General features: G+C 36.2%; 1 protein-coding gene across 1 annotated transcript in view; it reads left to right on the forward strand.

The window, feature by feature from the left end:
- GRM8 (glutamate metabotropic receptor 8) overlaps nt 1-20788 on the forward strand; it is a 956579-nt gene that overhangs the window by 272564 nt on the left and 663227 nt on the right. Inside the window, exon 3 of the mRNA XM_075208924.1 lies at nt 17735-17951. Within this exon, the coding sequence (XP_075065025.1) occupies nt 17735-17951 (217 nt within the window). The remainder of the gene's footprint in view (nt 1-17734; nt 17952-20788) is intronic.

Genomic DNA, 20788 nt, shown 5'->3' on the forward strand with positions numbered 1-20788 from the left:
CTTTATGTGGGTTTATAAACCAAACTTTAGTGGTGAGGGAGGTCTGTGATATTCTAGTGAGGGGAACCAGATGGCCAAGAAATTATATATCATTTCCCACACTTTTACATGCATATTGTGAACTCAAACTTTGATCCCAAACACTGTATTGTTCTCAGTTTCATTAAAAAAAGTTAAACATGCTATAAAATGTAGCCACATAAACTTAAAAAGGCAAAATATTGTAGTTATTTTAATGTCTTTTAACTACAAGCTTCGATCTTTGATCTGGAACTTCAAACCAGAAATTCAAACCACAAATAAATATCATAATTGTACTGCAAATAAGTTTGAATTTTTCGATCCAAATTCATCAAAGATTTTGAGCCAGCTAAAATAATTCCAGCATCTCTAAAAGCGGTAGAAAGAGGTTTGTTTCTACAAACAATAAAAAAATCTGATAAAAATTAAATTGTGTTCTTATTTGGGCAGATAAAATATTTTCATTATAATAGTATAGGTTAATGTTTCTTTAGTCAGTTAAACAATTCACAATATAAATCAATGTTGTTAATCAACATATTGATTTGTAACAGACTTTAATAACAATAATAGCAAGCAGCACAGTCTCTTGGGTAATAACATTTTCACACATTGATATATAGATGATAGTATTTCTACATTGTATTTACAGGATTTTGCATTTCATGAATAAATATTAAATAGCATAATAAAGTGGCCATTAAAACATGCAAATATCTATATACCTCTTGAGAACGACAATGTAAGGGCTAAACAAAGTTTAAATTTGAATATTGCTCCTCAATATTTTTTGACAGCCCATTTATCATTTTGACTAGAAGGTACCCAGAATTTTTTTCTCTTATAAATTAAAATATATTAACCCTGCACATCCCCAGCAAGTCTAGTTTATGAAATAAATGTCTGATAGAGATATGTAATGATTATTAATATATTCTGAGTTTTTTTGATTCTTTCTCTTCATATGATGTACTGTACTCCTGCATATCTTTCTGACCTTTTACTTTTATGACTGGGAAACTCAACAAGGCAGTCCACTGGGTACTCATCAGTAGAGATGATCGAACCGTTTTAAAAATGGTTCTTGAACTAGTTCTTAAATCTACGTAAAAGTTTGAAAAATCATTGGAAATTCTTGCGAGTTTAACAGAATAAACTATGGTTCAAGTTTGATAAGTTTAGAACCTTATCTTGCTTGTTTGACGAGTACAATATGTTAGAGTCATACTGAATGATTCTGATGGTAAACAAACATATTTAATTTTCAATTAGCTGAATGTATTCATCATATATCTAGCACATTCGATTTCTAGTTGCCATTTTTACATTTCGGCTGAACCAAATCACAGGCATAAAAAAATCAAGGCCTTTGAACTAGTCTAGTTAAACCGAATTTGAACTTGCTTAAATAGTATGAGCATCTCTACTTCTCAGTGTGATTTATCGTAATCCCACTATATACCTGTTCAGCTTTTTTTATACCTTGGTATAAGATACACAAATGTGCTATAACCAAAGGCAACCAGCTAGATACTAACTTTTTTTTTCTAGTGCAGTTTAGAAAATAAAAACACAAACATTTACACAATATTTGATTACCTGCACTAGGTTATTAAATAAGCATATAGGTGCCACATCTGAGTAATATAGTGTTGTGAACATCCCTCTTTTCATGCCACTGGAATGGAGAGTAAGCAATTTCCCATAGTAAACTAGTGTGCATGACCCTATGGGACACCAGGGGTTAAGGGATATACAAAAAAGGTATATTGAGAGGCATATGAACCTGTGATGCACCTTTTGACACTTGCTTTTCATTCAATATACTTATTTCCACAGCTGCTCATCAGACTTTCCAATAAATTGACTTTAAGAAAGTGTGTTATAACTGGAACCCAATCTCAAAGAAATGCAGTGTCTGTGCAAAATATGAGGTGAATGTTCTTTTAAGAAAGGAAAAATATATTCCTACCATGATGGTTATAAGTAACAATATGTTCTATCAAAAACTAAGAAAATTAGTTTGCTGTTATGCTTCTTAGAATGTAAAACAATACAAGCCATTAGCAATTTTAAGCACTTATAATCATAGTGATAACTGTATCAAGAAAACATGAAAGGCTGAAAGATTCTATTATTTATGCATGGTTCTACCTTCGAATATATACAATACTAGCTCAATTTACTTAATATAAAGACTTTCCACTTGAAGTAGTTCATTTATTGTAATTCTTCCTGTAGCATGCATGTGCATAAGTGTGTATTTACTTGTTTGGTGTGGTATGTTTTGTAATGTTAGTTTTGTCGCTACCAATAAACATTGTCCAATGCGATTATTGTGTCTCTAATGCACAAAAAGATTTAATAACAAAAGATAGCAGGATTTACAGCAAGCCATGATGACTCATAAAAGGTAGAACAATAAACAGGAAAATATAAAACCGAATACATTACGCAAGCGCATCCTGGGCCCAGGTCCATGTTCAGCCTTGTAGTCTGTAGTCAGAAAGAGAGAGATCTAACACTGGCTCAGGGCTCGCTTATATGCAGTTTCAAAACAAAACAGTGATGATGTCACAATGTACACAAAGATAAACTAAGGGCTGGTCAGTCCAGTACAATGCAAATCATAGGTCAGTTCAAAGGATTCTTCTAATAAGGTGGGGGCCAGCTCATTTCAACAGCCGAGCACATGTGCCTAGAAGAACCAACCTAAGCCACTTTAAACCAACCTATTTGCATTCCAAACACAATATCATTTTGAGCATTAATTCTTTCTCTTCCATAACTAATGATCGCAGGAAGCGATCTCTTCACCGACAGTAGTGGATTTCTGATAGTAATATGCAGATTAAAAAGACACTAAACAGATACTTTTTCTATATCATGAGTCTTAGATACCTTTTAATGTAGTTTTATCTATGTATAAATAATCTCTAATTCATTTTACTAATAAATAAATGTGGATTGGAACCTTATTAAATATGTACTATTTACAAGTGTAAGTGTGAATGTAAATGTGTGTGTTATTATTCCGTGCAATTGCGTCATTACATGTGGCTTACTAATCGCAGTCGCACTGTAAAACAATTTTAATTCATTTAGTTTACTTCATGCAATTATTTGACTTCCACAGTTTGGAATGAGGAAAGGAAGTGGAAGATGGAGACATGAAAAATTGAATAGTCACAACAGAAAGTATTATTATTATCATTTATTTGTTAGGCGCCACAAGGTATCCGCAGCGCCGTACACAGTACAAACAGTAGACTATACAGGGTGAAACAGTACAGAACAATAAACAAAAATACCAATACTTCAGAAACTCCATGCAGGCTAATACAATAAGCACAGAGTAGAAGAACAGGTGAGGAGACAGGAGGGAAGACGGTCCTGCTCATGTGAGCTTACATCCTAAGGGAGGGTAGACAGAACAGGCACAAGGGGAGCCAGAAGAGGCAAGGGGAGAGAAGGGAGAGTGAGTGGAGGAGGTGAGGTGATTAAATAGATGGTTGGTAGGCGTTATGGAAGAGGTGAGTTTTCAGTGCACGTTTGAAGATGCACAAAGTAGGAGAGAGACGGATGGAACAAGGGAGGTCATTCCAGTGAAGGGGGGCTGCACGGGAAAAGTCCTGGATTCTGGAGTGGGTAGAGGTGATGAGAGTGGAGGAGAGGCGGTGATCATTGGCTGAGCACAGGTGGCAGGCAGGAGTGTGAATGGAGAGGAGGTTAGAGATGTATGGGGCAGTAGAGTGGGAGAGCGCCTTGTAAGTGGTGGTGAGGAGTTTGAAAAGGATTCTGTAGGGGAAGGGAAGCCAGTGTAAGGTGAGGCAGAGAGGGAAGGCAAAGGAGGAGCGGCGTGAGAGGAAGATGAGTCTAGCGGCCGCATTGAGTATAGAGTGGAGGGGGGAGAGGTGGGAGTGGGTGAGGCCAGTGAGGAGGAGGTTGCAATAATCCAGGCGGGAGATGATGAGTGCGTGGATGATAGTTTTGGTGGCATCCTGAGAGAGAAAGGTACGGATGCGGGCTATGTTGCATAGTTGGAAGCGACAGGCTTGGGCAAGGGAATGAATGTGGGGGGCAAAAGAGAGAGAGGAGTCGAGGGTGACACCAAGGCAGTGGAGTTGGGTAACAGAGGAGATGGTGGTGTCATTGACGACAATAGAGTAGTCATGGTGGGATGGGAGTCTGGCCGGAGGAAAGACAATGAGTTCCGTTTTAGAGATATTGATTTTGAGAAAGCGAGCAGACATCCAGGAGGAGATGGCGGAGAGGCAGTCAGATACCCGAGAGAGGAGGGTGGAAGAAAGATGAGGAGAAGAGATGTAGGTGCAAATGTAATTGCAGTTGCCATCTCTATTCCTCCTATGGTGATATCCTAGGTGGCTGCAGCTGCCGTCACAAGTTCTGTGAACTTTGAAACCAATGCTGGCTCTATGTCTAACAGCGATCATGATACCAAAGAAAAATACACTGCACACTGCTACTCTGCTGGATAACCACAAGAATTCCTGTGAGCACAAAAGTGAAAGCTTTCTCTAGAACCAGAGGAAGGAAGATGTCCAGTTAAGATAAAGGGTGAAGGACATGGTCTTAACATTTCTACAAGGACTTGCCAATTTTTTTTGTCTCCATCTTCCCCTGCCTTTCCTCACTCCAAACATACCACACCACCAGTAGCTGCACAAAAATGCCAGTCACCAATGACTGCTTTAATATTGATGGCTGATACAATTACAGTAACCACCCACACGTTCCCCACCAGCAGCTAAAATTGTATTTCAACTGCTTTATGTATTATTTGCTCTCCACACGTTTTAGATAGCACTCTCATTTGGTAAGCCCATCTTTAACTTCTCCATCCAAAGGTCAGTGAATTTATATGCCGAAGTATCTTTATATTTACAGTTTATATTCAATATCATACCCACATTCATGTACTGTAATTAGTTGGATGTCCTATGTGCCACATTGTTGAAAGTTTGCACTGTAGTTAGCAGGATTGTGTTAGTTTCATTGGAAAATTAATTAGTGCTAACGCTTTAACTGTGGATTGTCAAGCACTCCAATGTGGTTATAGCTGGATTGCTGAGTCAGTTGTCCCTTATCTTGCATAGAAGCCAATTGTGGCTTTAGATGCAATTACACTTGAACATACGTATTAGTACAGCTAATGTGTTGCATGTGTTTTAGAGATATATACTTTTTTATGTATTTATATTTATTATTAAATTGATATAATATAGTGATCTCTATTTTTTTTTTGCACAGATTAATACTTTTAGCATTGTTTTTTTTCGTATTCTATTTCTTTTGTAATCAATGTGGAGGGTTTACAGCCACCTCTTATACAGCTGCACGGTGTTTGTGCTGTTTTTTTCATTAATTTCCATTGTGCACCTTAATTTAAGGGATCTTCGTACTTTTTCCATCATTACCTTCCGTTTCATGGCATTGTACATTATTGATTTGTATCATGATAACCTTAATATACATTGGTATATGCCACTTTATGAATAAAGGATAATAATAATAATAATAATAATAATTAATAATAATACATGACTATATGAGTTACATATTTTCAGGGGTGGGCTGGCAAATTTCAGCCCGGGGGGCGCACAGGCGGCCGTATCACATGACACGCGATGCGGCCGCGTCAATGATGACACGGCCGGATAGCATGTCATGTGACGCAGTCACCTGTGTACTGACGCGGCCGCATCGCGTGTCATGTGATGCGACCGCCTGTGCGCCGCTGGTAATATGCACCACCTGCATCCCAGGGGGGGTGGGTGGGTTGGCAGCATAAACCGTGGTTAGATTGAGCGGCCCGGGTGCAATCACTTTGCATATTATTGTTATATCTCTGAAGAATGACATAGGGTCATATATTCCTGACAAAAAAAGAAAAGAAAAATAGACTTTAAATTCAGCATATTAGGTATTTTAATGTTGTTTGTTTGCCAACGCTTAGTTTACGCTACAAACTCTGGTGAGGATTGACTATATTTTCATTTAGATACAACATATTGATTTATTTGCCTCATAGGTAGGGTTAGTGATGCTACTACTGTATATAAGAATGAGCAATAGTAATAAGAATGTAGATATAGATCGCTCTATTGTTCTCTCCTCTGCATTACAGAAAGATGTATGGCTTTTGCATCAAATCAATTGCTCGGTTCCACTGACATTCTGAGATATTTTAAAATATATTGGGATAGGTTTTGTTATCCGGATGAACAATGTGTGACTTAACCTTTGTATGTTTATATAGATGTTCTGGAATTGATGTGAAAATCTGATTTGACATAAATGTAACACAATTCATTTTTCCCATTTGTAATGTCATACTGTTAATGTGATAATCTGTGGTTAGGATAGTGATGGTAAATGTGCTTTTTATGGAGAGGCTGTCATCAATCCCAACACCTAGTCAGGAGAGACCCCCAACCATGGCAAGACCCAAAAATATGACACTTTAAAGGAAAAATGTTTATTACAGGGTAGCAGAAAAAGAATTGGGCACTTTTTGATTAAACACAATTTCACAATAAATACATAACGTAGTAAGAGTAAATAATAATTAATCACACTTAGGTTTAACCACGTATTTAGTCTACCACCAAACACTAAGCAACCATCGCTAAAATACTTATCATTATGAATATGTTCCAAAATAGTAACATTATTTAAAATCATGCTTTACTTTAAAACGGTCACATAAATAGGGAAATAACTAGGGGATTGTTAATGTTTTCCTAGATTAATAAAACATTTTTGAAACAAGTAGGCTTTGTCCTCTGTAGTACTAATATAGATATTATGATTAAACAGTCTCTATCTAGAGTAGAAATATGTAAACGCTCTACTATGCTTTTTAACACACCAGGCCTTACTTTAAAGTGTATGTGGTGAGTGATATGCTGGCCTGCTTACTTTAACACTTATCTGATCATGATGCAGGTTGGTAATAAACATGACCCCTGCAGCTGTATACTTTATAATTTAGTCTCTTCAACCATAGTTGATAGCATTGCTTCTGCAGCTGTAGCCTCTGTAGTGTTGTTGCTGCAGCTGTAGTCTCTGTAGTGTTGTTGATGCAGCTCTAGTCTCTGTAGCATTGTCTTGGCTGAATTATATTGATGACTAGATGTGTCAACAATAATCTGCTCTAACTATGTTTATATTGCCTATTATATTTCTCATTTATTTTTTTAAAAAATCTAGAATTATCCAGCTAAATCTATATCAGTTCCTGCTCTTTGTGCTACTCTTTCTCTGACTAGCCTGTATTTTTATGTTGCTGATTCTCTCCTGTCACAATTCACCGCAGTCTATGCTACTCTGTAATCTCAATATATCTCTCATTTCTCTAAAACCCCTTATTCACTGTTTCACTCAAACCTTTCTTCAGTTTGACTCGTATTCATACTTGCCTACGTTTTGGACCTCCCATTAAAGGGGCAACTTTGTTGGAACATTTTACAACATTATCATGCAGTGGGATTGAGGCCAATTTAATGTGATTGGCCATATCAGGCCCTGCTCACCGCAGCGTGATAATACAAAATGCATTCTTACACAGCCAGTGGCGGATCCAGGGGAGCGCAATCGGGGCGATCGCCCCCCCTAGCAGGGGCTTGCTGCCGGCGGCTGCATACTATGTGCAGTTCCGTTCCGCAGGGACAGTGTGCTGTCCGGCCGCTCTGACTGTGTTTTAAACACAATCAGAGCATCCGGGCAGCACACTGTCCCTACCTGTCACTGCTGAACGGAACTGCACATAGTATGCAGCCGCCGACAGCCTCAGATGTCAAAAAGGGGGCGGGGCCTAAATTGCCCCGGGTAGAAGTATCCTCTAGATCCGCCCCTGCACACAGCAGAGACAGAGCCTGATGATGTGAATCGTGTCATCTAGGTCCCATACCCGGCCCATTTTGCAAGAAAGAGAATCATTATCTGGAAAGGATGACCTTCTCTCCTAGGAGTTCAGGAGGAGTCCCTGAATTTCAAGAGTCTCCCTGACATTGCGAGAGAGTAGACAAGAATGCTATTATTACTCTCTCATATTCCCTTCTTATATCTATCCTCAGTTGTTTCCCTTGCTTCCTCTGGACAGCTTATCCCCTTTTCACCTCTTATGACAAAATACCCTTAGTATCTTATATTTCTTGTTGCGCCTTAAAGTTTCTCATTAGCACCTCTTCTCTATCCTGTTGCCCTTTATATTTCTTCTTTAGTCTGTCAGCTCCTACTGTTATCTCTATTCTCAACTTCCCCTTAATCTTTATCTAGTCCTATATGTCTGTTCTTTCTCTCTTTGTGCCTTTAAATTATGCCTATAACTTTCTTTACTCACTTTCTTTTTCTTTCTTCCCTTTTTAAACTCTTTTCCTATGTTTTATCTCTCTTTTGCTTTTCTGTAGTGCAGTTGGGGCAACAGCGGTATGACAGGTCTGCTCCCGTCAAGTGCAGGCTCCTACTAATCGGCTGAGCAGTGCATCACCGCTTGTCCTTCTTGCTCTGCGGACCTCTTCCTAATTGTCCAGAAAGGCACCGTTGGTGGGATGGTCATTCTTGCCATGTTTACGCTTTCTATGCGACACTAATGCTATTGGTCTAGTCTCTAATGTTACGACATTAAATCTTAGTACCTCACTTTATGCCTAACAGCTTAACCTTTTACATATTAACACACTAACACACTGAACCTGTGATCAAAACAGCATTTAAAGGGCTATATACCATTTGTAGGGCACTGCATTAATATCAGGAACATATGATTTTACTGCAATAATTCACTTTAACATCATTCCACATTTTTCTACTTTTCTGGAAGAACCTGACGGATTGGCTAGGATATCACATATTAATGTTTCGTTAATAAAACAGTAGTCAAGCATTTATATTCCACTGTGAACAAAATGTTTTACCCCACTGAAAATGACAACATTCAGTGGAACTAATTTCTGAAGCGAGTTTTAGCATAAAATGTTATTTGATGGTGCTGTGCCCTTGATTTGTTCACATGGAGCTAGATTTCTGCCAAAACATATGGGTTTACAGAGCAAGATTGTGACAGGAGCAGATGTTTACACCGGCCAATGGTAGAAGATGAGTGGGTGCATTCGTTGCAAATTACAGAACACTACCTTGTGAGAAAAAAAAGATAAAGATAAATTAATTATGGGGGTTGTCCAAATGTGATAGTAGACTAATCTTTTAAATTATGTTTTAATTTCAGTAGATAGGTCACAGTTCGACTATTCACAAAAAAATTGCACAAAGAATCTACACAGATGAACCAGAAACAAAATGGATGCAAAGTTCCCTATATTCACATTGGACTGGATCAATATTTCTGACCCTGATTTGGAGGGCAATTCCTTGGGTCTTTTTAATATTGGCTTCTTCAGTTTGGAAGAAGGTCCAAATCCCACTACTTTATTTCTAGAACTGGATGATTCTGTGGATAGCTTTCATTATGGCAGAAGGTTAAAAGAAAACAACCCTACATCTTGACAATGCAAAATTTTCCCAGTGATTATTGAAGGAATCTCACCAATCAGGTTACTGGACGTTGACCTTGAACTGTATACAGCATGCACATCTCAGAAATGAAGAGTGGAATAACCATCAGGTGCTAGACCAGACAAAGACTACTCCGATCAAATGTATTTTAATGTGAATAATTGTAGGGTTTTTTCAGATATTTAGGGTGAGCTTTATTAATTCCAAGATATTCCATAAAGGAAAGTTCTTAAATATAGCATACTAGTTCTGCCAAACTGATTTGTGAGCCCACTCAGGGGAATTTATCATTGGGGCCATTTGTTAAGCACATCCCAAGAGTAAATTAGATTTAGATAGCTCAGGATACATTAATTGGAACTAATGCTCTGTTTAGATTTTTGCCATATATCTGAATTAAAACTGTTGATTAGTCATTCTGTTTACCTGCAGACTTTAATTGTGTTAACTTAGCTAATGGACAGTGATCAGTGATATCCTAAATTAAGAACACAATGGAAGAAATTTTTGAACTGTGATGAAAAGGAAAATGTATATTTGCCCATAGTAACCAATAAAAATATGCTATTTTTCTAATGGCGTTTGGAAAATGAAAGCAAACATCTCATTTGTTACTATGAACAACAATGCCTTTTTCTATTGCATCAAGAATCATAAATGCTCCCCAATGTCTTCTACATTATTATTAATGGACCCATTTATCATTCTTATTGCTTATTTCAGCAATAGAAAATTACTTATCATTGCAATATATTAATAAAATATCTCCAGGGCGACAGAGTGATACTCAGGGGATACTGGCGAGGAGCAGCAACACTTGACGTAACGTGTTCAGGGCCCGTCTAAGCAGATATGTGAATGCGTGACCCATTTATCTGGTTTGTGTATAGTTCAGTGGAATTGAATTTCTGCTTGGGCTTCCATTTTCGCTAAGTGAAAAAACTAATTAAATAATATGTTCCAAAATAATAATAATAATAATAATAAAAATATAAATAAAACTATTGGCAAATTAAAACTTTATTTATTCAAATAATAAAGCATTTTTAATTTATTGACATCTGCTATGGCCATCCTGAGAATTCTGCAGTTCTACTTTTCGCAGGTTATAGGGCTTTTCTCCATTTAATAAATAGAGCCCTAAGCCAGTAATTGGGACTGCAGAAAAGGATCTGGGGCCTGATTCATTAAGGATTTTAAATGAAGAGGATTCTTATTTCAGTCTCCTGGACAAAACCATGTTATATTGCAAGGGGTGTAAATGAGTGTTCTGTTTTTCACATAAGTTAAATGCTGCCTGTTTTTTCATGTAGCACACAAATATCAACTTTAAATTTCAGTGTACAAATAAAGCTATCAAGTATTTGTGTGCTACATGAAAAAACAGGCAGTATTTAAGTTATGTGCAAAACAGAACACTCATTTGCACCCCTTGCAATGTAACATGGTTTTGTCCAGGAGACTGAATTAAGAATCCTCTTCATTTAAGATCCTTAATGAATCAGGCCCCTGGTCATTAATGGTTTATGCACTGACCTAACCAGACAGTAGTGTTATATCATGTATTTTGCTAGCCAATAGATGATGCTTCATAAACTATACTGCCAGTGAGCAGGAGGTCTAGTTCTCCTTTAAAGCTATTAACTTAATATTCTTAGCAATGGTGCCAAATGTATTTCTGGTTTCAAATTCATTATTGACTGAATGCAGAAGATTACTGAAAAATGTCACTGCATCATAGAAATATGCTTCGAAGCCATGCTGTGCTGTGTGGATTTGCTATTGCTAATGTGATTGTTATTTTTACTTTATTATTATTTGCAAAATTAGTCTGGAAACTACAATAGCAGAATAAATGTGTTCAAATGTGCAAATTTGCTCACCCATTCTTCAATCCTACCCTAATGTCTCATATAATGTCTTAAAGCTTAAAATTCTTCACATAACTGTAAGAGTCGGTCAATAAAATTATACAAAGACTGAAAAAATATTCATATGTGTGATTAGCATACTGTCTTGGAAACATTTAAAAATAAATGCTCATATTATTGAAGACAGATGCAGAGAGGGGTAAATGCGTAATGGGATGCATTCATATAAATGGTAATAACAATGCAAGCTGTGTGTTCTTCAGGCAGCATTACTCTATATCATTGATCTCTAAAGAAACTTCCCAAATGCTGTAGCTCTTTTTAAGAGTTGGACATTTTTTTGAAATTCATTGAATTAAGATCAAGTTAAGGAATTGTGTGACTAATTTTAAGAATACTGATTCTCATAATTGTAATATGAAATTTGGCATTAGCCAAAAACCAACATCTCAATCATTCTGGATGATAGATCCCATACATATAATATAAAAAGACAAGTCTAAATTGGGTGATATGGCATGTACCTAGGGCCACCAAGAGGAATTTGGGGCCCAGGTGAAGCAAATTTTTGGGCCCCCCACCTCCATTGATGAGAAAGGAAGGGCATGGTGGCACCGTTAAAGGGGGCGAGGCTAGTTTCTTGGAGACGTGGTCAACATGGGGCGTGGTTGCGTCACTTTAAATATGACAAATTGAGGAAGATTCCATTAGAACAAAATATGCACATTTTTTTTAGTGAAATATCCACTGATTTTTGCTTGCACGCCATAGGGGTGCGAGCAAAAATGAGCAGATATTTTTACAGAATAACCAGTAAAAATGCACAGCCGCGATATTCTTGAATCCCTACTTTTATGTATTAAAACAGTGTTGCTATCACTTACCTGTTATTGCAGTTGTCACAGCGTGGATTCTTGTATGCATCCTGGAATGTTAAGACCAAAGTGGATAGGTACATGAAATATTGAAAACTGGGCAATAGGTAAACACAGTGCATAACACAGATCACGCAGTATGTAATATATACATACATTATAATAAAACATTACATTTATCACTCCACCCCCCCAGCCATATCACGCTACCCCCTAGCCAAATCACACCAAACACCAGCAATATCACACCCTCCCCCCAGATGCATCATAACCCCCAAACACTTCATTAACCCCCAAGGAACATCCTTAACATCCCCAAATACTTCATTAAGCCCCCTAAAACACATCATTAAACCCTCAGGAACATCATTCACCCCCTCCCAAACACTTAATTAACCCCCTAAACACATCACTAACCCCCAAAAACATCATTAACCCCCCAAGCACATCATTAACCCCCAGGAACATCATTAAACTCCCCACAAACACATCATTAACCCCCCAAAACACTTTATCAACCACCCAGGAACATCATTAATCCCCCAAACACAGCATTAACCCCCTCAGCATACTTACCGAAGTTGTACTGATCCTGCTGAGTGAGCAGTGCAGCTGTAAATATCGGGAGCTTGCCAAATCTCGCAAGATTTAGAGCTCCGCGGACAGTGTGTGACATTACATACTGTTAGCGGACTGTGAGCTACCTACTGACAGCTCCCAACCCATAGTCCAAGACACTGCCCCCTGCGGGTGTGCGCGTGCGTCGCCCGCACGCAGTAGAAAAAAAAAGAATTTTAATTTATTTTTTTTTAGAAAAAATATAGCTTACCTGACATCAGAGGCCCGGTACCCCGGGCGGCCCCAGTAATCTGTACCCGCTCCCCCCTCTTGGCGCCCCGGCAGGCACCCAGTTGCAGCACCCGCTTATTATAATACATATTTCCACCAATATCAGACTTGTCCTTCTTTGTTCGCTGAGACATATCTCCCTACAATATCAAATTGTGTCATCATGTTCTAGTTATCCTGTTGCCCTCATTAAATTTTTTAATACCTTTAATGGATATGAATGTTTGTAATATATCAACACTGTAACAAAACAATAACCTCATGTGCAAAAAAATATAAAAATGCAGATACTACAAGAAACAGCTTTTCTAGAAAGATTCTGTATTCTGTGTCACTCAGAAAAAAATTGGTATATGGTAGCACTAAATTGCTGGTATCCGATAAACCAAAAGGCTATAAATACATTAAAAAAACTAATATAATGAAAAAATATATATCAGAGGCCTATTGTATATTGATATTAACAATGTATTAAACCTAAACACATTAAAATGTAAATAAAAAAGCAAACATATTTGGCCTGATACATCAAGACAGTATACTGGGCCTGAGTCATTAAGAAGAGCAAAGCATAACAAAGGAGTAACTTTGCACCTGGGCAAAACCATATTTCATTGGAGGGGGAGGTAAATTTAAAATGTGGGGACAAATTTATAGTTGGGATATGTCATGTCTTAGATCATCTTTACATTTCAGTGTAAAAATGAAGCTTTCAAATATTGTGTGTTACATAAAAAAACTGCCAGTATTTAACTTATATGCAAAATAATAAACATTTATAATTTGCACCCCTTGCATTGTAACATGGTTTGTCCAGGAGCAAATTTACTACTTTTTTTGCTTTGCTTTCCTTAATGACTCAGGCCCACTGAGCGCAATGTGTGTTTAGAAAAAAAACATGTATTTCAGCTTTGTGCACGCCCGAATTCATCAAGGCATGTATCTCAAGATACATGCACTGTTTAATTTAGAGGTAGGTTTGCTGTGCTCTGCTACACTCTTTTTAAGTGATGCTTTTCTCCATGAAATACATTTATTAGTATGCTGTTAATGTCTACTGAACAGAAAACACATTTTTACACTTTCTCTTGATTGCAAACATATATTATAACATGCATACGAGACTGTGATCACTACTGCTCAGGACTTAGACTAGCCCTGTGGCTAGAGCAAGAGATATGGCAGATAAACAAGTAACTTTGTGATGCTCAGAGCTTGATAGGAAACTGACTGCATGCAGTTGAGTTTGGCACACCCCTACTGTACATAGACTACAACAAAACGCCCCTGCCCTGCCCCGTTCTCTCACCAAAACTGTAGGCTGAAGTAAGTGTCCTTTGCGTTCGATGACGGAGTGGACAGGGTTTGCTGGCGTATGTCCCGGTTCTGGGCATGCGCAGAGTGATTATGCGTTTGATACGCTCAAAATCGTCAGATACGTGCCTTGATGAATCAAGCTCATACTGTATAACTGGTGCATGCAAGCTTAACTATGATTATACATCACACAACACATCATATATATCCACACATAATTTATAATGATACAGCAGAAACATTAACAATTTACAGTCCCATCCAAGGCTCATGCAGCCCAACACCAAATGTAGTACACTCTGGAATAGAGCAGGTGATCTAGTCTACTGAACTATATATTATATATATATTCTGAATGCATCATTACATACAGATAGTTGATTGTGTTGTTTCCTTCTCTCAACAAATGGGACATTACATTTTCATTATATGCAATATTTTCCTATATTTTGCTGTGCTCATTAAAAATTACAGTACTACAGCACATATCTACTTCTCATCCATCAATGATAATCAGACATTCCGGATGTTAACAAAAGTAGATCATAATGCAGCAGGGCCTCTGAGCCGAAACTTAGATGTCACTAGCTATGTTACAAAATAAAAAACATCTGTGTCTTCAAGGTAAATGTATTGGCCAGATATTTTGCTCTTTTGGCAGATGGCAAATTGCAGATGTCACTGTTGGCCAGAAGACAGTAACTGCAGCTGTCACCCTATGAGTGTTCCATCTCTAAACCCCAAGGATTCCTTTGTGACGCCATTCAAATGCTTAATCACAGGACACACTTCATTTGAACATTTAATAAAAGGCTGTTATGCAATACACAAAAATGGAATACAATCTATTGCAAAGGGAACTTTGTTTAGGAGAAGATGTGTATGTATGTAAAACAAATAAATAAATAAATGGCTCTTTACTTGTATTGAGAGTTTTATCCATGATATGGTAAAAACACATTTCATCTATCAGAATGCATATTATATTTCTATGCATGTGTATTCTAAGTTGGAGAAATAATTATATATAATATTTGACTGACCAAAGTTAACTTAGTAGAGTGTTGTGGGCCAGAGGTATGTGATTAAAGTCTCTCTTCACTTGTTTTGAGGCCTGGTGACATTAATGACAATTGTAGTTCAACAACAGCTGACTTATTGAGCTTAGTTGCTCCTGAAATGATTAAGCATGTGATTGTTTCCATCCCCTTGTGTGGCTCTAAGATCTTGCTTGTTTTTCAAACTTGCTTGTCTCAATTTTTCTACAATTGATGATCACAAGCAAGACAATCAAATACAATGAAATAAAAAGAAATACATTACATAATTTCTCTACTGTCTTGTCTAAGAATCTGTAGGAATAATACAAGTCATGATAGATATCACATTTTTTTCTAGATTATATAAATAATTAAAAATGTACCTGCTTTTATCAATTCACATTATTTTAATATATAGAGTTTATGGGCAGCACAGTGGCCAAGTGGTTAGCACTTCTGCCTTACAGCACTGGGGCAAAATACTGGCAGTTATATCTCACTTAGAATCCTCCCAGGAACCAGAGCCCAGTCTCCTATTATCATTATGGGCAGCACGGCGGCTAAGTGGTTAGCACTTCTGCCTCACAGTGCTGGGGTCATGAGTTCAATTCCCGACCATGGCCTTATCTGTGTGGAGTTTGTATGTTCTCCCTGTGTTTGCGTGGGTTTCCTCTGGGTGCTCCGGTTTCCTCCCACACGCCAAAAACATACTGTTAGGTTTATTGGCTGATAACAAATTGACCCGTGTGTGTGTGTGTGTGTGTGTGTTAGGGAATTTAGATTGAAAGCCCCAATGGGGCAGGGACTGATGTGAGTAAGTTCTCTGTATAGCGCTGCGGAATTAGTGGCGCTATATAAATAACTGGTAATAATATTAATAATAATATATAGAGTTTATAGTTCAATTTCTGTAAAACCCTAACAATATTTTACCTCTGATATTTTAACTTCCATTGCAAGTGGTGTAAAAAAATGCAAACAAACAATAATACCTATAAACTCGGATTAATTTCCCAGAGTTTTCTGCTACCAAAAGCAAAGCCAGATGATATGGTAAGAATCATGGATAGATTATATATTTCTTTTATTTCCAGTCGCATAAAGTATTACACAGATGTGAGTACTGGTAAACTGCTGTATTATGGATTTATTCACATTTTAAAGCAAAATACCATATGTATACTGAAATATTAACAGAATCAAATAGTGCATCTAATCTGCAAATATTTTCACGCAACAGTTTTGACATTTACAATACACCGCTAGGTTATACAGATATTGTTATTTATTTTGTTTGAGTGATAAACTTATAGCTAAATTTACATTTCTCCACAATTATTTCTAATAATAAACTTATATTCATAACAACTTTCTTACAAACTTGTATCATGCACAACAAATTAAAAACATGATAGCGCAAATTTTGTCTTATTTTTGTTTTTCACCTAAATGTTTGTTCTGGCACTAAGGACAAGACTAAGCACCTATGAGGTTAAAAACACCTCAGGGATTTTGATGGCTTTTCATTTATATTCTGTGCTTTAATTATATATATTTCAGAAGTATTAAATGTCCAGGATACTTCTATGTGTAGATTCAACTTAGAGAATATTTCAACAGTCATATTATTTATTCCAGTACCTCCTTCTGATCAACATTCTTCTATTTATTATATCCATCTATTAAATCCATTTATTTTCATCATGTCCTGTTTCTTGCTCTGCAAAGTATTTTGTACAAGCCAAATCGATTATATTTTGGATGTACAACCAAGCATTTGAATCTATTGGATTTGTAAAGAAATATATCTGTATTAATCTCAGAATGTAGTTCAAATGTTTTTGAGATAATCTCTAAGTATTGGCAAAAAGAGTCCTGAAATAAATGTCATTTTCTGCTTTACTTATTTACATTCTGCTCTCTTTGAATAAACTATGTGTATCTCTGATTTAATGAAATTACTGCCTTGTTGGAGGATAACAATTGTAGGTAGTGAAATAAAATCGCTTTCACTGGAAGATAAACATTTTCATTTGTTAAAAACATATGTGAGACAGTTGTTCAGTAGCATAAAATAGAAATTTGTGAATATTTATAATACATATTTAAAGAATTTTATAGAGTATACATTTCTAGAATTTCAGATACTTCTTTAGTAAATATTTTCCAACAGACCATAGTAAATGTACAATATAAATAACATCGTTGTATTTTCGCTCTGTAGATACCTCAAATCAGCTATGCATCTACTGCACCAGAACTCAGTGACAACAGTCGCTATGACTTTTTTTCGCGAGTGGTCCCACCTGACTCCTATCAGGCCCAAGCAATGGTCGATATTGTCACAGCACTAGGGTGGAATTATGTATCAACACTAGCTTCAGAAGGCAACTACGGCGAAAGTGGTGTTGAAGCATTTACACAGATTTCCCGGGAAATTGGTAAGATTGCTTTAAATTTTATTTCACCCTTAATGCTGACAGGCTACTAATGTGCTACATTTGTAAAATACTGCACACTCCCCATGGAGCAGTAAATGTAATGGCAGATATACACATTTCTGACAGATTCTTTTGTACTTGCGTTCTAGTGTATAAGTAATGCATCTTTTTCTGTTCTTGTCTACTTAACAGTTATTGACAAGCCTTTCTGGCAATTATATATGAGCTATATCTTACTGACAGCAGTAAACTGATTTCCATGCTGGTAAAGAATTGTGAGGATAATAATAATAAGTATTATTATTATTTCTATAGCAATGTTTGTTATTATACCTATTGGATTACATTTTGTTAACACATATTTTTAGGTTGGTTAATTCCATTTCAAAGGCTGAAGTACTCCATGAATCTGTGTGAAAGCCTGGGGGTACTCTCACAACAGGTTGTGAAACCACCTTTTAGAAAATTTAGAAAGTGATGGAAAATACACTATTACACTGTATTGTGTCCAAGTAAAGTTATAATACGATTTGCTGAACATTTGTAATTTACCATTGCTTCAGGAATGATATAACCTCAAACCAATCAATTATAGTCCCCCTGCTTCATAAATGGTACAATCTACAGTAGATAATTCATAAAGTTCGATAATCACAAAACAGATTTTAATTCTAACATGAAATAAGCATACAGATCTGTTCACATGTGCATGTAGCGTCTTTAAAGATGCTAAAGTTTTTCCTAAGAGTATGCATGAAATGGCGTGTACCAGAATAAAATAAACACCTTGTATATTAACTCTTATTTAACTTACTGTATGTCAGATATTTAAAGTATAAAATCAATCATTTTGGATAAATGTCATACTAGGTTAGGCACCAATTAGACACACATGCATTGAATAAAAAACAAAAACAAATTACTGCCTGAGCTGCTCTCTAAATCGCTTAATCTCCATATTTCTGTCTTGTCTAACACAAACTCAGTAAGTAAATATTGATGTATATAGTTTAATAAGAAGTATATTCAATCATTATTAATAGGATTATGGTTGCACTGTATATGTTTCTACAATAAGTCAATTTTACATTCACCATAACTCTACATATATCAATGCACATAGTCTGTAAGTGTTTAGGCAGCATTGTGATAACAACCCCGCAGACAAGTAGCGTAGTCAACAATAAATTGCCATGGTCACCAAAATACTACAAGCTTGGCGCTGCTTTTGGGATGCCAAGAGACTAAATTTGGATTATCTGTTACTTAGAACAGATGTACATTTATTTTTCAAGTTAATACCATTTTTACAGTTTCCATATTTGTTTGCATGGTATATCTATCATAAATATTAACATTGTTAATATTCTAAAAATATTTAAAAGCAAATACAATAAATTTAGAATTACTGTGCATTACACATTATTGTCATGTATATTATTTCATATTTAAACCAATGTTATATTGCTTAAGTCTTGTGACCATATCAAGTCAATCGCAGCTTTGAACAATATACTATATATAGTGTCTTAAACATTTACTCTTCTTTCTTGATCCCTAGCTGTGTTTGCATTCTTTCTTGCCACCACAGGGGTCATTTTGCTGTGATGCTTGTTTGTAAGAGGTGAAGATACTTGCTTATGCTGTCTTCTTTATTATGTGAACAAAATGTATAATTTGTAGTGGAAAATGAAATGTTCATGCAGTTAAAAACTTTCATGATGCATTATTTCCATACAAAAGAAAGGCACTGAATAATTTCTTCTAATAGCATATGATGAGTGTCAAACAGCATTCCCAAGAGCTAAGATAGTGTACGGTATAACTATATTTCTGCCTTATGTATTGTTTTGCAAACTGCAGCTTGTCTCTCTGCAATTAACAACTTTTATTCTGTCTGTATAAGTGCATCATTCTTTCTCAGACTTAAATTACCGTTTTTAATATAATACAGCTACTACTGACAAACTAGCCCTATATATGTGCTACATCACATAAAGACCTCATACTAACTAGCGTTTTATATGCTAATAAAAATACACATCAAAGGCAAATGCAACAATGTTTTTCTACTGTCAGTCCCATTTTCATGCATTTAACATGAGTACAAACAGGTTGCAAACAAGCTAGCAACAAAACACAATAATAGTGTGCTACTATTTACTAAAATTATATGCTCTTTCAACTCTTTGGGAATGATATTTTAACATCAGACTAAATAATAATGTAATTGACATAATATCACACATTTTATTTAAGATGTTGTTATATTTCATTTTTGTTTTTTGTTTTGTTTTTAAAAATCAGAGTGTTTTCCTTATGAATAATAGTTTATTTACAGGGCAATTAAGGAAGCAATATTTATGTACTGTAATGTAATATATAGAATAGACACATATTGCTTGTTGCTGCATAGTGATAAACATCTCACTGTACAATAATGTACTATAGGTTGTTGTGCAGGTTAGCAGAACATTCTATAGAGCTAGTTTTGGCAATCCAAGATACCAAATGGTCAATAATTCAATATGTCAATTTATTAGTAATGGACATCTTTAACTATGGTTATTAACTTGTGTCCACAGGTTGTTATTTACCAATACCCCCCACACATGACTATTGATATAGTATAAATGTCTGCTGCTCTTATGTTAAATTACGTTAGTAACCTAGTAACCCAGAATGTTTTCAGTATAATGTAATCTGTGAGAATGACTGTAATTTCTCTTTTAAGTAGTAGTTATCCTTGACTGCTATTATTGGTATCAAGCAGAATTAAAGTTTCCCCATAGTAAGATTCTGCTGATGTTCCCAATGATTGAAGTTACCAGTGAAAG

Source organism: Mixophyes fleayi, chromosome 4 (genome assembly GCF_038048845.1).
Source record: "Mixophyes fleayi isolate aMixFle1 chromosome 4, aMixFle1.hap1, whole genome shotgun sequence".
NCBI classification, from domain to species: domain Eukaryota; kingdom Metazoa; phylum Chordata; class Amphibia; order Anura; family Limnodynastidae; genus Mixophyes; species Mixophyes fleayi.